Source organism: Trematomus bernacchii, unplaced genomic scaffold (genome assembly GCF_902827165.1).
Source record: "Trematomus bernacchii unplaced genomic scaffold, fTreBer1.1, whole genome shotgun sequence".
NCBI lineage: Eukaryota > Metazoa > Chordata > Actinopteri > Perciformes > Nototheniidae > Trematomus > Trematomus bernacchii.
This window is the reverse complement of record NW_022987409.1, coordinates 4,698,312-4,720,214: the sequence shown is the minus strand read 5'-3', so window position 1 is coordinate 4,720,214 and position 21,903 is coordinate 4,698,312. Positions and strand designations below refer to the sequence as shown.

At 37.6% G+C, this 21,903-nt stretch overlaps 1 protein-coding gene across 1 annotated transcript in view; it reads left to right on the top strand.

The window, feature by feature from the left end:
* diaph2 (diaphanous-related formin 2) overlaps positions 1-21,903 on the top strand; it is a 341,446-nt gene that overhangs the window by 205,653 nt on the left and 113,890 nt on the right. The window contains 3 exon segments of the mRNA XM_034137301.1: positions 4,218-4,319; positions 6,939-7,178; positions 13,502-13,631. Coding sequence (XP_033993192.1) covers positions 4,218-4,319; positions 6,939-7,178; positions 13,502-13,631 — 472 coding nt within the window.

Genomic DNA, 21,903 nt, shown 5'->3' with positions numbered 1-21,903 from the left:
TATGGTTATTCTTTCAATTCAAAGTAACACACTTTGACAGGCAGGCTCTGATTGCGTCACTTATTTAGACTTTGATGAAAATGAATAGCGCTAGTGCGATTGTTATTGTACTACTGCTGTCCCTGACACAGATTAATTGATTCTGATCCGTCTACTGAGCGGGCAATTGATTGACAGTTGAATTCATATTTTAATGATGACTCCCAGAATTTACAAAAGGTAGTTTTCGGAAGGCGCATGAAACATATATGCATATTATCTACACTGCTACTGGTACTTTCAAAAAGCTTTTGAACTGTGACCGTACTCCGAGAGAGAATACATGTATAAATGAAGGCCATAGTTGTTATTGAATGTAGGATCAACTGACATAAACTGCAATTAAAACTACTTGAAAAGAGCACAGGAAAATATCCATTTATACTGGGGTTCACATTTTCTGTTAACACATAAGTCTAAGTCATAACTATGTTGGTCACATGTTCTGTTAACATAACATAATGTACAATTTACCCGTTTCAGTAATGTGAAATTCAATTATTCAACATTGACAACAATGTTTCCTTAACAAATGGCAGCAGGGTAGTGGGATCATCAATTCCCACTCACATTAACAGTCTAATACATACATGTGATTAATATAGTCACTTTATCACACATTCAACCTACACTTTGTTTATTATTTTCCATAATGAAGCAGGATTTATGAAGTTTTAATTTGAACAACCAATCATTGATGTAGTTTGCTTTGTTGGTGGATTGCTGTAACTTGGCGAGTATGCCGATATGTAGCTCCTTCATCTGAACCCAAGGTGGTAAATAAATGTGTAGTGTGTTCTCCCAGTAATCTCTCCAGACTGCTGTGTGAGTCTGGTGGCCTGTGGTGAGGAGTCTGGCCCAGCTTCATCTCCCAGTCTCCCACATTGCCACACATATGGCGCTGCCTTTGTGTCAATTGTGCTCTATGGGGTCTCTAATAATTAACAAGATGACATAAAAATTAATTGACAAACCCATGGTGGTTGCGTTGCGGTTTCTATTATTTTGTTTCAGATGTATTGAGCTGTAACAGTTTTTTAAATGGACCTCTCTCAAAACTTTGAATGCATTCTTAATGTATAAAGCAACTTTGGAAATGGCAAATCCAATGAATGACATTAGCGCTGTGCGTACAGTATGTATGTTTGGATGTGTCATTATGGATTTGTGCATGCTGACAAATTACTGACGAGCTTCACTTAAGAAGGAAAATACAATATTAGAAATGTGATCCAATGCAGACCCCAGCCAAGGACACCCTTTCCTTTATTTCTATACTGTACCATACCAGACTCAACTGAAACAGAGAGGCTGTAAAGGTAACAATATGACCCTTATTGTTGAATTTTGCGCAACATCAGAAAAGAACAATAGTGTTAATCGGATTTGCCGCAGTATTAACTATATTGTTTTTCTGCTGTGTTGATAATGTTTAATTCAGAACGAATGGTACATTCTCAAGGATAACTGTGTTATTAATCCAGCTGTTGATGTCCCTGAGTTAGAACAAAACATCTTACTATTACACATGAACACTCGTCTATAGACTGACATATATTTGTTTGTTCACTAAGACTTTAATTGTGAAACTTTCATTCAATTCCATCTGATTATTGACTACATTCAAATGTGTATATTTCGAAACATTAATGTTTTCAGGAACAGCTTTAATTACTTTTCAGTAAACTTTTAACCTTGACCAAAATCTAAATCATTTTTGAAAAAGTAATAATAAACCTCCCAGTTTTAGAATTGTGTTATTTTTCTTTTCCATTTTCTCCAACAAAAACCTCTCCAGGTATATGAAACGGCCTGAGGAAGAGTGTTGTTCTCAAAAGGTCATGAGTGAATAATTAGCAATTTGAGCTATTTGCTGAATATAATATATCCCTTGCTCTCAACCAAAAGGGGACACAAAAGAAAAAAAACATGTGCCTGGTCATCATTTAACTCCAACATAAATCCGGCCTTTCAAATGTAATTACACAAATGTGTTTTTTATTTTTCTATATTCTAAAAAAAAACCTTTCTGCTTCTGCTGATATGATCAAAAGCCTTCATTACCATTGCACCATTGCTTGCTGCAGGCCCTAATTGGAGCTTCAACAAAAGCAAGCAACATTTGATATAATGGCTCCTTCCCAAACAGGAATGCCAGGCCTGCATTATGGCTTACTTTTTATTGCTTCATTCCCTGAGGGGTGGACAGAGATGTCATCATTAGTGGGCAGTGGACACTGGCCGTGGTGTTGAGGTCTAAGAGTGGTCAGCCAGGCCCGTGGCCCAGCAGCAGCAGCTACTCTCTATGTTTTCCTGTCTCGGCTCCCATCTGGCCACGTGACCTCGCACCAATCTGCTCCCGCTGAATACATGTAGGGAGCTAATGAGGAGGGAGGCTTTGTGAAGACCGGGAAAAGGGCACCTCTTTCTCTTCTACTCGAAAAGGAGGGAAAAGTCGCTGTGGTCAATTTTATTAACTTGGCTGACCTTCACACAAACAATTAACATTTACAGAAAACACAGCCCCTCCCATTATGTTCCTCATCTCCATCTTAATCTTCAACCTCACCACTAGCTGCACTTTTTCCCTACTTCTGCAGGAGAAATGTAACATTAAAGCAGCAAATTAAATAGCTCGATGTACTTTTAAGACAATTGCAAGGTGATGTGGATTATGCAGTAGAAGGTCACTCATCTGAAGGTCCCTGACATGTTCTGTAATTGGCTAAGGGCCACCACTGTCACAGTAATAAGCCAACAGTGAGCAGTGATTATGTGACCTTATCTACTTATCCTCCTATCGGACCATCAGCAAACCGTTATGCATTCTGAAATGTTCTGTAATAAAGATAGAAAATGGGATGAGACATGTTGAAAGTATCAGAACCCAAAGGAAGTTCCATAAATAATCCGTATTAATTTACACATGGATGATAAGTCGTGAATGTAAGAACTTGACCACCCACACAAGTTGAATGTTCACCGTCTGTAGTCTTTATTAAATACGGACATATTATTAGAGACATCATCCATTGGTTTCTAAAGGGCAATGTTTAAGCTTTAAAGCTGCATTGAAAGTAGGCAACATTGCTGTGCAGACACCACCTTGCTCATGTTATTACATAATTCAGTCAGCGGAGGAATGTTCAGAGCAGGCAATTAGCAGCTAGCTACTGTACCTGTGATTGCACCCACCTCTTACTTAAATCAGACACATCCAAACTATGCATAATTGTTAGCCTTGATATCATTTAGTCATGTGAGTTATGCAATACTTCACCCCTAACAATGTTCCATAAGCGCATACATTTGCAATGAAGTCCCAATCAGTTTTTTTCAACATACAATACAGCTTCATTTATAAAACCTCCAGACCAAAGTGCTGTACAGTCAAATAAACAAACAAAGCATACACAAAAACACACAGCACAGCTCACACACACCATAAAACAAGTACAAGTAAAAACAATAGACAATGTAAAAGCATTAAAAGCAACAATCTAAAATATGTCTATACTCTAAGGAGAAAAGCCATAAACCTGTTCATTTAAATTCTTAATTGTGTTAAATGTTACCGCTTGTTGTCGTTGTCTCAAGTGTCCATTACGGGAACTGCAACATATGGCACTTCCCTGTTAGCTTCGTATTTTCATCTTTTATTTGTCTTCATTAGCATCTTAGTTGCCGTTCTGTACTGCCTGTTGTGAAAAAAATGATATGTTTATCAAAAGTTATTTTTCAAAATGTGAACTAGCCGGGTAAGTTGAATAGGAACAAACTCAGCGGCTTTGCCTGTATAGGCTCCTCTCTCCTACTGTGTGAGTTACCCTGTCATCCTTGTATGTGAGGTGATTTTATCCTGACATAAACAGAAAATGAGATTTGCATTAACACTAGCTTCCTCTCTTTGTGTGTGTGTGTGTGTGTGTGTGTGTGTGTGTGTGTGTGTGTGTGTGTGTGTGTGTGTGTGTGTGTGTGTGTGTGTGTGTGTGTGTGTGTGTGTGTGTGTGTGTGTGTGTGTGTGGTGTGTGTGTGTGTGTGTGTGTGTGTGTGTGTGTGTGTGTGTGTGTGTGTGTTGGTGTGTGTGTGGTGTGTGTGTGTGTGGTGTGTGTGTGTGTGTGTGTGTGTGTGTGTGTGTGTGTGTGTGTGTGTGTGTGTGTGTGCTCTTCCATTTGTAGAACCTGATAAAGAACCTGCCGGAGCAGAAAGAGCTGAATGCGCTGGCGGAACTAAAGGGTGAATATGAAGAGCTCGTGGAGTCGGAGCAGTTTGGCATTGTGGTGAGTATAATTTCCTGGTGACTACTGGATCGCCTCAAGAAAACACACAGTATACACAGTCATTCTCCCAGTCTGCTCTAGTCAAACACTTGCAAACATGCACAGTTGAGAAATTCAATTTTATTTATTTTTATGCTCACTCTCTTTGTCCCTCAATACCTCGCACAGACTCACAAACGTGCCCTCCCAGTGTTGTTTCACACATTATTGTTGAGGGCACTGCTGAGTTTGGACAGCTGGGACCAGGAAATTACCACATGTATAATTTAAAAGTGATTCCATAGACTTTCAACATTTAAACATATAAGGGGCATATTTAATAACACAACTTCCAAATGACAGAGACACTCAAAAAAAGAAGTGATTTTGACTCGCCAAGAACATTTCAATCGTTCTTGATTAGGATTCAGCAGCATTCAACTCATATTTTTGACATCAACTGTCAATGTTGTCTCGAGATAAAATCAAACCCTAAGGCTATGAATCCTGTCTGTAAAAAGAGTTATTTGAAAAGCATGCAGCTGCACTCGACCCACTTAGTGATGTATCCCAATCCTCTAATCAATATACAATGACCAGCCAGCGTTTTATCTTTTGCAGCCAAAGGATAAATAATGCTCTTGGTAACAAACTAAACTTACAATATAGCCTTCAGAAAGTAATATATTTTTCAGACAACTCTTAATGATTAGCATGTAATTATAGCTCAAATTAAGCAGGTAAGCATTTAAGGTCCAATCTGGAATTGTACCTAATCTACTGACATATTTAACATGTTTTCCTTAATTGTGTAAGACAGTTCAAATGTGGGATGTGTGTTGCGTGAACCTTTTTCATATACAGCCACCTGTGTAACTTTACTTAACACAAAGAGTGACTAAAAATAGGTGTTCTGTAAATCAGTTTTTAAAGAAGGGAAGTACATCATCAAGCTTTTCAAGCTGTTCTGACCTTTCCTCTTAGTTACATCTGTAATTACTTTTTAATTAACTGCTATTGCCATCCATTCACCAAGTGAATACCCAGCACTTTAAGCAACTGGACAATAAAGTGTTATCTTTTAACTCAACTTTACAACAAGATCATATAAATACAATCCACGCTTTTACAAAATCTGTGTTCAATTTAGACACAAAGGTCGAAGATGTGCTCCATCTCTTGAGCTATTCTTTTTAGTTGTCGAATTATTTTTTCTGCATATGTCTTTTTGGAGATGTAATGAAGCAGGGGTGGCAGTTCCCCCTTGTGATCACACCAATTTTGTGATAATATACCAGCCCACTGATGAAGAGCTCCTCAATGCTGAGCTATTTAGTTCCCCTGGGAAATAAGCCATGTTCAAGCTTTCCTCTGACAGACCTGTCACCAATGTGCTCACTTTCATTGTGATTTCTCCTTATTGTATACAAATCAAGTGAGGGAGTGGGGATGAGTGTGTGTGCTTATGTGTGTGTTTGTGTGTGAACGCACATTCATTTGTGCGAGGAAGTGAGATGGTTGCGTTTGTTGTTGTGGGGAGAGTGGGGGTGTTGTTTGATAGACAACTCCCCCATGCACATGAATACATTTGAGCAGTAATGACACATTATGGGCTGGATCTGAAGGTTGCCTTGAAGCATTGGATTAAGCAGCAATCTGAATATTGTGTCTGTTGTTGCTGCTTTTCTACTTATCTTACAGCCAAAACCCAATTTGTTTGAATTTTTTCCCATTTTCATAACTATATTTCCTCTCATGTATTCTGACTTCAGTGATTCTACTCCCAAGCCAACAATTATTGATTGAGGCTGTTATATTATTTACAACCGATCATTTTAAGATCAATCAGAAAGTCACGAGGGAGACATAAGATAGGTTAATCTGATTGGCTGACGAGGGTAGTTGATGATCAAATCAGTAACAACACTAAAGTAGTGTGACTTTAAATGATTCATTGTATGTCATTATACAACCAACCAAGTCATAGTGCTGTTAGAACTTGGATTCTAAAATCATTTTCAAACAACTCTAAGATAGTCAGGATTCAACCAAATGCATGCTTGAATAATCACATTATTTACTCATATAGAGATGTGCTTTATTGGTCTATCATGTGCATCTTCCTGTCAAGGGAGCAAAAACCGTCAGTGTTTTCAAGTTTTGCACTTTACTTAATATATACACTTTTAAAAGTGAATCAGACAACTGGTGAGCTTACATAAAGTACGTTAAGAGGGATGGCCCATTTGTTATACTAACGTTCACCTCATGTTCGTTTTGTATGGGGACATTGTGTTTCTCTTAAAAAGAATGTGCAAGTTTCTGCAAGTACTACAGTAATATTTGTAAATCATGCCAGCATGCTCGCCCCTGCCCTACAGAGAACAAATGTGTTCATTTTGAAACTTGGTACCAGCAATTTAGGGTCACTCTCCCTGTAGATATGTTGAGGGACGGCTTGCAAACATAAGTGCACAGAATGACTAAAAAACAAACAATGCAGAATGTGGAGTTGCCAACAAGATGAAAATCGGCTCTTAACAATTACCCTGAAAACTGCACAACTGTAGCAATGCCTTGTTTTTTTTATTATGTACAAGCTAAAGTACTCCTACATTGTTTTTTGTTTCTTACCCTCAGATGAGTTCAGTAAAACTGCTACGACCACGTCTTAACGGCATTATATTCAAGCTGACGTTTGAGGAGCAGGTGAACAACATCCGGCCGGACATCATGAATGTGACATTTGCCTGTGAGGAGGTGAAGAAGAGTGAAGGCCTAAGCAAACTCCTGGAGTTGGTGTTGCTGGTCGGCAATTACATGAATGCCGGCTCAAGGAATGCCCAGACGTTTGGTTTCAACGTCAACTTCCTTTGCAAGGTAACACACCACACAGACACACACCGTGATGTGAACAATGAACTGACATTGACATAAAAGGAGCAACGCCAAAATGTATGTAAATGCGTCTATTTATATATGAATTAGGGCTGTCAAGCAAAAAAAAATTAACGCCACTAATTATTTTAACGCGATTAACGCATGTGTATTTTTTGTCCTCGGCCGCCGTAGTTTCAGAGCGCATCGAGTTTAAAATACCATCGACAAGCTGATGCTGACAGCCCCGCTCCTGCCGCCCGCTTGTGGCAGACCACACTTCCACGCTCACTGGCAGGCCCGGACTGGCCATCGGTAGGACCGGGAGTGTGTATGTGTGGCGCGACTCGCGCGAGCGAGGCACACCTTACGTGTTGTTGTTAGCATCTGGTGCTAGCTAGCTGCGCTAACGGATATAAGGAGCTGTTTCAATGACATTTCGCCGACAACTGCGCCGAGCACTTGACTTTATGCAGGCAGCCAGACAGTGGGACATTGTACGAAAAGTCAGCACACTCAGCACGGATAGTACGCGCTACATGATTGCAGCGTCCAGGCAGCTCCCGTTGGAGCATATATGCCTTGAGCGACACACACACACACACACACACACACACACACACACACACACACACACACACACACACACACACACACACACACACACACACACACACACACACACACACACACGCACACACACACGCACACACACACGCACACGCACACGCACACACACAGTATTATTGTATGAGAGGTTCCAGGTTGAATTGAGGTGAATATTTGTAATGTTCAGGTTGTTGTGTTTAATATTCATGAGAATATTTGTCATTGTTCAAATGATAATAAACAAACATATAAAGCATAGTTGTCCACTCATATGTTGATAAGAGTATTAAAAACTTGAAAGATATCCCTCTAAGGTACATTTAGAACAGATCAAAAATGTGCGATTAATTTGCGATTAATCGCGATTAACTATGGACAATCATGCGATTAATCGCGATTAAATATTTTAATCGACTGACAGCCCTAATATGAATACATTTACATTTATTAAAATGTGTCCAAAGCAAAACAAATAATTTGGCTCAATCTAAGCCTCAGTAGATCACAGGGAAGCCTCAGAGAATATGTGTTGCAAAACTCGTATGCGTGTTACAGTGTATGGACTGGGATTTGTTTCAGTCATTAAACTGTCTTATGTTATGAACATTGAAATGCATACTAATCATTCTCAGTCAGACTCGTTTAGCCTTAATCAAATGCTACTCTCAGATGAAAGAGACAATTTCAAAAGATCCATTTGCTGCAAGATAAAAGGTTTACTGGGTGTAAAAAGAAGTCATCAGTTGAGCCTTTTTCAAGCATTCCTTAAAGTACCTTGAAGGAATGTGGTCTTCTCAAATCTACAGTACCGATTAATTAAAAACAATGTTTCAATACAACACATATCAAAACATGTAGAGCACAGTGGAACTTGCCAGCGAGTGCTAATATCTGTGTCCACTGCCAGGTAAAAAAATCACAGCATGCCAAAGGTGTGAAAGAGAGGACTGGCAGCCATGGTCACACAGCAACACAGAGCACACACACGCTCTATTAGCAAACCTGTTTACACACACCTTGAGGACATATTCCCCATACATCTCCATACAAAATCTAAAACTTGGCAAATGCACATTGTTCAAATTAATCCTCATAATGTTTAACTTTCTCCAATGCCAACTGCTTGAAAAGATAAAGTTCCAGCAAAAACATTTACAAAATCAAAACCATGTCATTAAATTTAATTGACAGCCACAAAAGTGCTTTCTATCTTCTCCCTTTAAAGTAGCTTTCACACTCTGGTGCTTTGTAGTTTAGGCAACCATTTTCAGTGTCTTATCTAATTGATGATAAAACTAATAAGAAGATGTATTGGGCAGCTTGTAGAGTGCTTGGAAAACCTTGTGAGGGCGATGAACGGGGTGGGGGGGGGCAGACTTTCTCCCAGCTTTTCCTAAAATTAGCGATCAAGAAGGGGGGATAAATGACCAAGACAAATATAAAAATGCAGCCTGTGTGAAATTATTCTCAACTCTGCGGTTCTGTAGCAGTCCTACAAATGTCATGAGAAGAAAAAGCCATCATGTCAAATGGATCAGTCATGTGAGAACACTCAACATGGGAGTTTTTCCATATGTGAGACCAACGTGTGAATGCCATAAAGCTACCTTCCGCCTTACATGCACGTTTGAAGCCAGTCATCTTTGCAGGTGCGAAAAGGGTTTTAGTACGGTGAATCCAGTGTGCCTTCCGTATTTCTGCAAGCGGACTGAATCAGTGTGGAGTGTCAGTGTAGAGCCTGGTAATGCCTCAGGGGGCTGATTGGGCCATTATAGATGGACAAGAAAAAAAGTCTACTTTCTCACTTTAGTCAATCAAGTAAATGGCCCCCTGGGTGGCAGGTCTGGGGTACCTAATGGGCTCATCAGGGAGGATGAGGTTGATGATGGGAATGACTAGTATGAGGAAGGGCATACGCTGACCCACCTACAACCCTTCACCGCAGCCCCACGTCTGGCCAAGGACACCCACATCTCCTGGGAGCCCGCCTGGTCACATGCATATTGCAAACATCCGCTGTGGCTTTAGAAGGACTGCGGTGAAATGTGGAATACATGTCACTATCGTTAAGTGTCAATGACATGTAAGCAAATGTACGTAATGATAGGAACAGTTTTACCTATATTTCTCCAAGGAATATCCATATTGTAAGAAAAGTACAGAGTAAAACAGAGATTCTCTTATGAAACATATTGAGTAACTGGATAAAACCATCTGCTGTGTGACTCAAAAACAATGAAATATGTTTTTTTCTCTTGGGTTTTATCCCACTGAATAAATCCCAGTAACAGGCGGGGCTTAATAATTAATGACCACATGGCAACCATTTGTGTTCAGATGAAGTTAAACAGAACAGGCTACCTGTTAGACACTTGGTTAAAAGAGAGTCCTCTACCAAGCAACAGTCTGACCTTGTGTCCTGTTCTTGAAATATAGTATTTTCAAAAAGTTTAAATGACCTTTGCAATTATTAAAGTGATTATACAATTCCAGACCCCATGTACACATTGAAGTAACTTGGTTCTTATATTCACACAACTCGTTCTCTATGTGTCTCTGTTTATAGTACTTTCCATTATTGTTCTTCTTCTACATATTATCATATATAACTATAAAATGTGATGGCCTGTGCTGCAGCTCCATCTGCAGAAGTTAAATTGAGCAATCAAGAGCCGACAATCCTTCTGTTAGGGTGAATCTTCTTTATTCCCACTGCTGCTTCTTCTGTTATTAGTTAATTATTGTGTTATTTATTTATTTCTGATGTGGATATATAAGGGGGATTGTGTTTGCTTGTTAACAACCTTGCCACTCTAAATGCTGAATATATTGGATTGTATATTACTAACCAGTCAGGGATTTGAAATAATGCTACCTCAAGGCAATTTATGTAGTGAGAGATTGAATGATATCACTGTTTAGAATTTTGCTTCCAGCTACAGTGTAATGAAGCAGCATTATTCCATCAATTTCAAATGAACACATTTGTTTGGAGAAGTAGCATTTATAAATACTTCATCTTGTTCCACCATTCATGCTTGATGGGATGATACACATTGAAAGCAGTTAGCGTACAAAATGTTTAAAAAAAAGGTAGTTCCAAAGTAATTTTTAGAGGTAAAACTAGTATCTTCAAGTAGAGCATTCCATAGCTCTGATGATAAAGACTTTTGAACTTTTGGCATTTAACACGGACTTAAATTGGCCTGGACAAAGGATGGACTAGAATTGAAAATGGCCCTTTGACAGACCAGCTCACTACAAACTGTGCACAGATTATCCACAACCCTTGGCACAGTTCTCACGATACCTTTAAGCTGCATGGAATAAAACTTCAGTGTATGAATGAAACATCAGCTCCTTGGGCTTTATGTGGGATTCATCGTGAGCTTAAATTGACCTTTAACATAATGTGGAACCACTACCAACAGCATTAGTTATAGCTCAACAAGCTAACAATACAGTTCACATACTACTGTCATAATAACTAGTCTTTTGGTTAATGATCTATAACCTGTTACATGAATCCATATCATTATGTATGTCTTCAACTCAAAAGGTTGTAAAGGGCAAAACGCTCGAAAAAAGATGTGAATAAATCTAACAGTGAATATCACATTTTCATTAAAAAATATATATCAATATTTACCCTCATTAAGCCACATCTCCCTTGGTCCATACCCAAGGGAGAGACAATGCAATGTGTTGCTGGTCATACAAGGCCTATACGATAAAGCAAAGGCTTAAACTACTTATTTAACTTTCTAGTTTCATGTGTGTACATCAACGACTTCTTCTCTCTCTTGCTTTGAGAGACGAGGCGAGGTAACAGATACTTAACACAACTAGACATCCTTGCCTATGAGCCGTCATTTTAAAGCCAAGTCCATTAAAAACGACTTGTGGCACAGCTGCTTCACCTGTCCATTTTTGTTTTTGTAACCTTCCGCTGTATTTTATGGTATCCGTCAGTTGAGCGTAACAGTGTTTATGACAACTTATATATTTACTTTTGATTCAATTAACTTGACATTATGTGACAAGAATGTACAGATGTACATTTTTTTTATCTTACACCTAAATTATGTGTGGACTTGGTCCATTCTTATTATGTCAATGATATTCACTTCACAAAGCTAATATGCTTCCAGTTTCATCGGATCTTATTACCTGAGCCCAAACTCACCCTCAGACCTAGAATCAGTCAAATCCAACACCAAGCACACAATTACAGTAAATAAGGCTAAATATACCACTTTAAAGCATAAACACTTTATTTTTTGTGAAACTACAGACAATTAGTGATAATCAAAACACTGTGCACTGACTATACCACATTATTTATACTTATTTAATCAAATGTTTCTTAATATCTTACAAAGAAAATATTATTACATAATAAGTGTTACCTCTCCCATCTTACCCTCTCTTTATTACATATAACTAATATTAGATAGCAGATGGATTTATTATACCAGAGATGCACCTTTTTGCCTGGTAATGACAGTTTGGGGTATAACAATAAACAAATTAAAATTTGAAATCCATGAAATTAAATTGTGATTACCCAACGTGAGCACATGATTGATCCTCAACTAATGAAAGTGTGTGTGTGTTTCTGTTGGTGTGTGACAGTATGCCACTGTCTGCCTGTAATCATTTAAATTCACTGTTGCTTAAATGTGTGTGCTTCTGTACACAAGTGTTTGCATGTGAACACATGTGGGCATGTCCAACTGCAGGATGTTTACAGCCGTGATAATATCAGTAGGAGTACACAGGGGTGGGTTGTGCTAATTAGTTTTCCCAGCATGCCATTCGAACAGCATGGCAATCACGGTGGGGAATGAATATGGAAAAAGTTTTCTTTGCACTGATATGGCGACTGGAGGCTTTTGTGTTTGCACACACACACACACGCACACACACACGCACACACACACACACACACACACACACACACACACACACACACACACACACACACACACACACACACACACACACACACACACACACACACACACACACACACACACACACACACACACTTGGCAAACGTAGTACATGGCTTTTATTCAAACTTTTTGCCACATTGATTTAGTCGTATAGATGATCCACACTAACATTGGTTGTTAAGATCATATATATATATATATATATATATATATACATATATACACTTCCTCTTGACTGCCTTTTCTGTTTATTTAATTTATTTTTGTTGATGTTTTTGTTTGTTTTGCCTGTCCCTGTTTGTCTACCCTCCCTCATACTGTAAAGCGTCTTTGAGTTCCAGAAAAGCGCTATATAAATATAATGTATTAGTATTAATATTATTATATGCACCTTCAGGTTCAGGTTATTTATTTGTACCCGTAGGTAGATTTTGTAGTATACCCTGCTCAACCAAATCTCAAAATATTTCAGAAACATTTTAAGAAGGAAAACACTAGTACAAACATGGACATTCAAAATTCATAATTAAATAAATAATAAAAAAATAGACATCTGTGTGACACTCCTATGATGTGTTAATTTGTGCAATAGCTGCTGGGATAAAACTGTTTTTATACCGCTTCGTTCTACTCTTTGGGACAACTAACCTTAATCAATAGTCAATGGAGTTCATGTGGGAAGGACATTTTCCAAGTAAATGAGTATAACATTATGGGTTGACTGATTTCCTTTTGTTATTCTCATGCTTTTCTCTTTAGCTCCGAGACACTAAATCCATCAGTCAGAATACCACTCTACTTCATTTCCTCGTTGAGAAGTGTGAAGAGGCTCACCAAGAGATTTTGAGGTTTCCAGATGAACTGGAGCATGTGGAGAGTGCCAGCAAAGGTATGTCTTTGTGATTTGAAAACACTATACAGTATGTCATATTACTCACATGTACATTATAAAAGCAATCACAGCATGCACGATTGATTACAGTCTGGGTAAGGCGGTCTTTACAGTGGGCTATGCATCTACCAACATATATCCATTAATGCATCCATGTTATTCATTGATTTTTTTTTAGTTCAGCCCGTTTTCTCCCTTTACCTATCTATGTCATCCCTCGTCAACAGCTTGTACTCTCTTGGTGACAGAAATAGAGTTGTTTTTCTGACCACACTGTCATTCAGCCTGTCAATAAACTAATTCCAATCTAATTCTATTCTCAAGCATTTGGTAGAATCCCTGAGGGCTTATTTACTTTGTTAGTCTGTTAATTGGTTATTTAATCTAATTCAACTAATTATGCACTTGACTGAAGCTGCCAGCCATTGTGTAAATGGACTGCATAGTCTTCATGCTCTGTATATATTTAGATGTCTTTACTGTATGCACAACATTTGAATGATATCAACTTTGTCATTTGATGGAAATTAATTATTCAAGAAAATGCTAGTTTATTGACTGAACTATTTAAGGGCTAGGGATAAAAAATTAATGTTTAGAATTACTGGAAAGGTTAACACTTCTGAATACGCCATCAATGTTATTTAAAAAGTATTACAAAGCATATTTCTCTTTTGTACCACACATATATATATTTTTTTTTGAAATTTTAGACATAAAATGTGCTGTTTTATCCCGTATATATTACAGTGTCCTTAGTATATTCAAGCCAGACAAATGGAAAAGCTGAAACCTGTGCTGACGGGCCTCTTAAAATCTTTTTCATAAGCTCTCCAGTTCTTTGAGGCACAAAGGAACATTGTGACCAGAGGCCATGTACTACCGCACTCCATGTCTTTGAAAAGCTTTTACTGCCTGTAAAAACAGTAGAGCATCTTTAAATTATTTACCACTATCTTCAGATCCTTTACAAGCTTAAGTAAACTACCCAAAGAACATTAAACAAAGCGCCCTTTTCAGCTTAATACACTGTACACTCAAGAACATGATGTTAAAAACTACTTAAGCATGAAAGGTCTCCTCTGATGACGGCGTTTTTTAAAGTTGTATTTAACATGTGTCTCCTTAACTTAAAATATCATAATCAAGACATAAAGTGAAACATTTGACAATACACATACATACCGTACACATTAAGTGCATTTTTATGAATGAAATAAACGTGTAAAAGGCCTTTATTGCTGTGCTTAAAGGGGAAACAAATCGTATGTGAAAGGCACTGTGTTAAGACTCTGGTCTGCATGTGATTTCTGAGTGTTGTTCGCCCGAGGCTTATGGGGGGGTCTGGCAATGATGTTGGGATTCAAATTTAATCAAACGGCCATCTACAATGATTGGAGGTTGTACAATCAATGCACCTCATTGATAAGTGCAATCAGCCAAGTATAATTGCCCTAGGAAAGCATAACTCCCCTGCCTTGATTGGCTGCTTCAGAGTTTTACTCAACCAGTGCCAGTCATCCAGTTTCTCACAAATTGGATTTCCACCTTGCTATTGTCTGGACACAATTTGTATTCAGTCGTCATTGAAAATGATGCGTTATCTTTTTATTACAGTAATTCAAATTATATTTCCATTATATAGCAGGCCTATACATATTTAAATGACGGGTGACTGATAATTATTGTTAATTGCATCATTGATTATTTAATGTTGTTCTATGAGAGAATTTAGCGATAATCGCTACAGCTGAAAATCAAAGGATGTTAAAACTCTTACTGCAAATATATATATACACACTGCTATGTATCTGTGTATATCAATCACAATACATTCAACTGAGGTGTTATAATTATAATGAATGAACCAATATTTTCTAGCTGATATGATAACTACCACTGAAATGAATTGACTATCATCTTAATCTTACTCAAATTCAAAGGAGCTTTATTGGCATGACCATATCAACACATAGTATTGCCAAAGCAAGTTGTACAAGGTGTTACGACAACAAAGTCAACCCATACACATTTAAAAAATAAGAACACCTCACATACTGTACATGTTAAGTGTTACCCAAAATCATATATTGGCCTGGGATCAGAGGAGGAAGTGTCCTAATGGCACCTAGAAGTTAGCATTAACTAAGACTAGGTCCAGCACATAGAGATGTTCCCATAGGAGAAGTTACTCCTCCTAGGATTCAACTATTATCAAAGCCTAACTGTATTAGGTCAATTATGATTAACATTCACATGATTGTGTAAGAAGGCCTGGGCAGCCATGTGTTTTCCTAGAAATAGGCAACACTCATGTTTCAACACCGTACTGGAAACATGGTTTTATTGAACACAACATATTTGTACTCTATTATTCAAATAAATAAAGTTGCAAATCACTGAACTTATAGCAGTGTTCTTACAACCAATATGTTTCGTGTAGACATGTACACTATGTTGCATGCACTCTACACATTTTTGTTTTGCTCAATGTTTAGATTTTCTGCGAAATAAATGATTGCAGAAAAAATGATTGTAAGGAAAATCAAAGTATGCTGGATCTAGTGTACTGTAATACTCTTTTGGACAAAGTGCTTTTCAGATGAACGAGGTGTAGGGTAATGTAATGAGGTAGTAAAGACATCAGGGTTGTTGCCTGAAAGATCCTCCATCATATTCAACCTTCCTTTTTGAGACCAGTCCTGCTTTTATTTCTGGCTTTGTATCCAAACTACAACCATATCTCACTGTGAGCTCCATCTCTGTCTTAGCGGAGGATCGTAGCCACTCTTGTCACCGAGATCTTTGATCTCTTCTGATAAATCACTCTGCGGGATGAAGGATTTGAAGGAGGACTCTGGCCTTCTCAAAGAAAGTGAATTCAATTTACATTTTTTTTTATCTCATCCCCTTCCTTCTTAATAACTGGTCCCACCCAGCGTGTACACCCTCACAACGGCCAACTGGAGTTTGTAAAGATATTCTGTAATTGAACTGTAGTGATTATTATAGTGGCAGGGGAAAGCATGTGTTGCAATTCAGTATGTAGTAGTAACTGAAATTGCTCAATGCTAGTATATTCTACATTATTATTTACATTATTAGTGAGCCCTGATCCATTGCATCTGTTGTATTATTTATCTATTTACTATTTTGATTTATCCAAAAATATGCTCAGGTTAAAAACTGATGCTGTAACCAAACAGCAGTGATATATCAGATTGATAAAGATAAGAAGATTCCACCCACATGATAGCTCCTTATGATTGAGAGAGAATATTGTTTGTACCATATTCCTATTGCTTATTTTCCAACTTTTTTCGCTGCTTTAGTCAACATTTATTTGAATATGAATAATGTATTCTTCTTTTCTTTTTTATAAGAGACTGCACTTAAATATATTAAATACTTTGCTTCAGTTTTAAACTCAAACTCTCATAAAGAATGAGCTTCTTTCAGAATAATTAAAAATGGTTTATTTTGCCCGTAGTCCTGAAAGAAAACAGGACACCAGGCTGTTATTTCCACATTAGGATTCAAAATAGAGCACTTCATCTTCTAGTTTGCATTTAAAGATAATAGCTCACGGGAGTTGCATTAATAGAGGATATTTCAAAAGCTCAAGTGAGCTAGTTGTGCAGTAATTATGGGAGTGCCATCCTGATAGCTGTACATATGAACCACTGATGAGATCATAACCATGCAAAAGCATTTCTCATCAACCTCTCCCCTCCTCTGCTTAGCAAACGAGAGTTATACATCACAACATCTCTTTGTAATTCTAGGATGATAATATCAATCAATACTAACACGTATGGTAGGCTGTATTCTGTCTATAATAAGATTGTATTTGCAAATGCAGATATGTTTGTTATTTATTGTCATTGCTCTATATTGGTTTCGGGGAATAATAATGAAACTGCTTTGCAAATGAACTATTCATACTGTATTTGGATTTATTCATAAATGTTCTATTGGATTTTGGGACCATAACCATTTGAAATGCAGTCATAGAATCCACTATTTTCATACCCCTGACCTCATCTTAATAGCAGCCGCAAAGCCTTGAGAGAAGTGTCATTGGCCAATTTGCCTTGTTAAATCCCCCCCCAGAGATGAATATGTGGGGCCTGACAATGGGAACTAAGTCTGTATGGTGATTCCACTCAATCAGTGGTGCACTGACAATCTGTCTTGACAATCCAGAAAAAGAGGAAATATGACACAAATGTTCTCATAAATCTATTTGGTATAAGGCATAGCCAAGGGCAAAGTACTTTGGAGCCTGTGAGAGAGAAAATGGAGAATGAAGGGAGAAAAAAAAAGATGAACTCTGAGGATATTAATACCGCTGTGAATATATCTATTATCCACATTCATTCCAAGGCACTGCAGCATAATAAAGCAGCGCCCATTTCCCATTTAAACTCATAGCAGTACTTGGCTCTGTATTACGTAGACAAAATGCCTTTCTGGATGGGCTGGAACACAGAAGTGATCATTTGTCTTCTGGTTTCAATGGAGTTTCAGGGAATCATGGGGTTGAGAAGATATCCTCTCATGCTAGTCCGGGGAGGGCATTTATCTGAAGTCAGCTGCAGAGGCTTGAGGCAGAATAGATGTAATTCCATCCAAACACTTAATAACTTCTGCAGCATGCTTACGTGTTCCTTTTTTGCAAAGATATGTTTGCCTGAAACTCAAGATTCAAATCTGAAGTTGATAGTTTGCAATAAAGCAACCACTCTTAAAAAAAAATTCACAACAGAAATGTTAACTCGCATTTCAAAAAACGTAAAAAAGAGGAGATAATGAGAAAAATATAGTTTTGGTAAAATATTTTTGGAAGTTCCTTGCTAGCAGTAGGGCTGTGCTACCTACACGTCAGCGGATAGCGAACAGCACTCTTGACATACTGTACAGTATATGATAATATTACATGTTATCTGCTTTTGTATTTCTTACTAACTGTTTATTTTAAATAGATATAATTATATTCAGATTTATTTGTATATGCATCATAGTGCATGAAATGTGTTTGTTCCATTAAACTATGTGTTTTTGTTTTAATTAATTTTTAAAGATTATATCATGTGCGTACTTCTAGTTGAATGTTTTACTAGCCTGTTGGATTGGATTTGCATTATTTAGATTATTTCCACTGTTTTAGTAACTGTGTAATCTCTCCATTTCTCTGTGACTATGTTAGGGATATAAATAACACATTTTTATAATGATAGCCGGACAAATGTTTAAACTACCTCTGAATCCAAATACCAATCCCCAACTTCTTATGATACAAAAAAGGAATGGGCATTAATGATTGAGAAACTGTGAGAAAGCTTTTATTTAAATACAGTGCTTCCTGTTCGACTTACATTATTATTCTGAATGTCACCTGTCTGCTTGGCAACCTTTATGATTTTCCCAGGCGAGTAAGGATTTTTAATACCTCTCCTACTGAACCTCCTGGTGCCATATTTTCCCCGTATGTTGATCACATTCTAAAATACAGCTTATTTGTTTACCATTTATGTCAAATAGAGAGACACAGAAAAAAAGTTTGTTAATTCATTGCTATTTTTCGAATAGGTTTCTCATTAGGGAAGTCCAAAACGTAGTTGAAAAGTAGTCTCTATGGAAACAAAGAGCCATATAGACTTTTGAACCGAGTGTTGTAATGCCTACGGCACGGTGCCACTGTGACCTTTATATGTATCTACTTTGTGAAGGGTGTTAATGGAAATGTGTATCATGTTATTTTTCTCAAGGTACCTTAATATCTTTTATTTTAATAAATAGAAACTTAGATTCAAGTAGCAACCATCTCACATTGCAAATATGGTTTGGTGTAATGATTATAAGAGCTTAACTATTTAGTGTACAATATGGTGATGGGTTAGTAAGCCACTTCCTGCTTGTTTTAATTCTATTTTAAAACAGTTTTGCCTGTACTTTGATTATTTTTGACATCTCAAACAAGGGACACTGTGTAAATGGGAAATTGTTCATCTTAGGCCTACAGTTTATGCATCAACATTAACATTAATTTACATCAATTGAAATATTTAAAAATAGTCTACAAAGATTAAAATATAGTGTCATCCTACAGTAGGTACACAAGAAAATCTTATTTAGCTGGTACTATAGCTGAATTTATTATAGGTATTTTCCTTTGTGGGTTACAGCACCTGACGAGGCGTTGTCCAATTATATGAGACACAAACTCCAGAGGAACTGAGACATGTCATCATTTGTGTCCCCTGACCTCCACCAGTGTTCCCTTTGGTTTGCCAGCGCATACTAACAGGCTTCCTGTCATTGATTTGTCATGTATGGCCCCTCCTCTTTAATTTAAGAAATGGTTTAGCACTCTGGTTTTGCTCTCTGAATAAGACACTTTCATTACTGCCTTGATATGCAGCCACTTTAGGTGTCACAAAGACGACTACCAACAACACCAAACCATCCCAACCTTTGAAAAAAATAAATCTATTTCACACTCAGTGAAGTTCCCTTTCTTAGATATGTAGTGAAACTTTTCCATTCTCCGTTAGAAGTAATTGAATGACAATCTGATTTAGGTGCATATTAATATTCTCAGCGGGAATTCCATTTGCCATTTAATCGTGGGAGTTAATAGGGTGTGGTATGAGGCTCACATTTCAAGTTTATTGCATTTTATAAAGTGGGAAATTGCATGTAGGTAAACGTAAAGATAGCTTTCTAAAATGGGATATTGTTGAAAGGAATGTCATCGTCATTGTTTGCATTGTGATGCTTCCAGCAGCAGATATAGTGGTCATGACTGTCGGAATTATGAGCAAAAGAAAAACCAGTGTGCACATAACTTCAGAACTTGATGAATTCACCTAGCAGCTTTACAATGACCTAGCTCACACAACGGTGGAGTGGCTTATCTCGGTATGTACTTGAGAGGCCCAACCAAAGCCTGGTTTTGAACTCCTTTGAAAACCAAAGGAGAGACCTGAAGATTGCAGATCACTGATGCTTCCAAGCCAGTCTGTCTGAGAGTAAGCGGTTCTGCAAGGAATGAGCGAAAAAGCCTACATGTGAGATGACTTAAAAATGCAGTCAATGCAGTTTGAGATCTCCAATAACACTAAATTAACTGAAAGTGTTGTTACGTTAGAAGCAACACATATCCTCTTCAACGTGTTCCCACATTGTAGTCTTTCAATTACAATTTAGACCTAACAAAACCTGTGGCAATGTTGAATCAGTAGGAGAATATACAGTTCAGGAGGAAACACACAGGAGGTATAGACTTATGTTTAAATGTTTCATTTTTGTCCGAAAGAAGAAGAAACACATTAGTTCAGGTAGATGGAATATGTTTTGTGTTAGGGTAACATCATTTGCAGTATTTTAAACCAGTGATTTTACATATATGTTGTGGACTCCTCTGCAGATTGAATACGTTCACTTTGTGTGTTGTTTCTAGCTATGCTACTGTGGTCAAATCATAAAAGTCAGTAGTGCTGTTAATGATTTGTTTACATTTGATTGCCTTCCCTGTGCTCGGTCCGCACCTTTCCATCTATCATTTGGTGTTTCAGCATCAAGTATGCTCCTCGGAAGCTTTTCGTGTTTGATAACTCATTATTTATACATCAAATACATTTGGCGAAGGGTACTTGTATTATTGAAGGAAAAGTCTTAAAAAAAATACACAACCAATGACAGTCTTTGGAGACTCAGATTTCCAGTTGATTTAATCGGAAATGTTACGCACTGTTGCACATACAGATGTACATAAGAGTGTTTTTAAACCGTAACAAATCACAGCCGGGTAATTCTATCTGGATGTTTTACAATCAACTTCAAACTAACACATACTTTTTTTAAATAAAAAAAAGAGAAAACTGACACACTAGCATGATTTAAATGTTTCATAGTTTGCTGCATCATAAGTACTGAGATCACATCTTTGTACTAAAATATTTGATTGGCCCACTAGTAAAACATCAAGTCAACTTAGCGTTAGTCACCGTTTCTGGAAATGGAAACAATTTCCCTACCAGTTGTTTAACGCATACTCATCCCTCGACCTTGAACGTGATACAGCGAGGAGAGCCTTTTAAATGGACAGTCTGTCAAATAGAATATTAGGAACACGAAACAGACCTGTCCATCTACACCAGCCCAAAATGAGTTATGAGCTCTAGAGAGTTTTTGTTTTTGTTTTCTCGTTTACTTCTTACTCACTTCATGGTGGATGAGTAGTTCATTGTGACCAAAACAACAA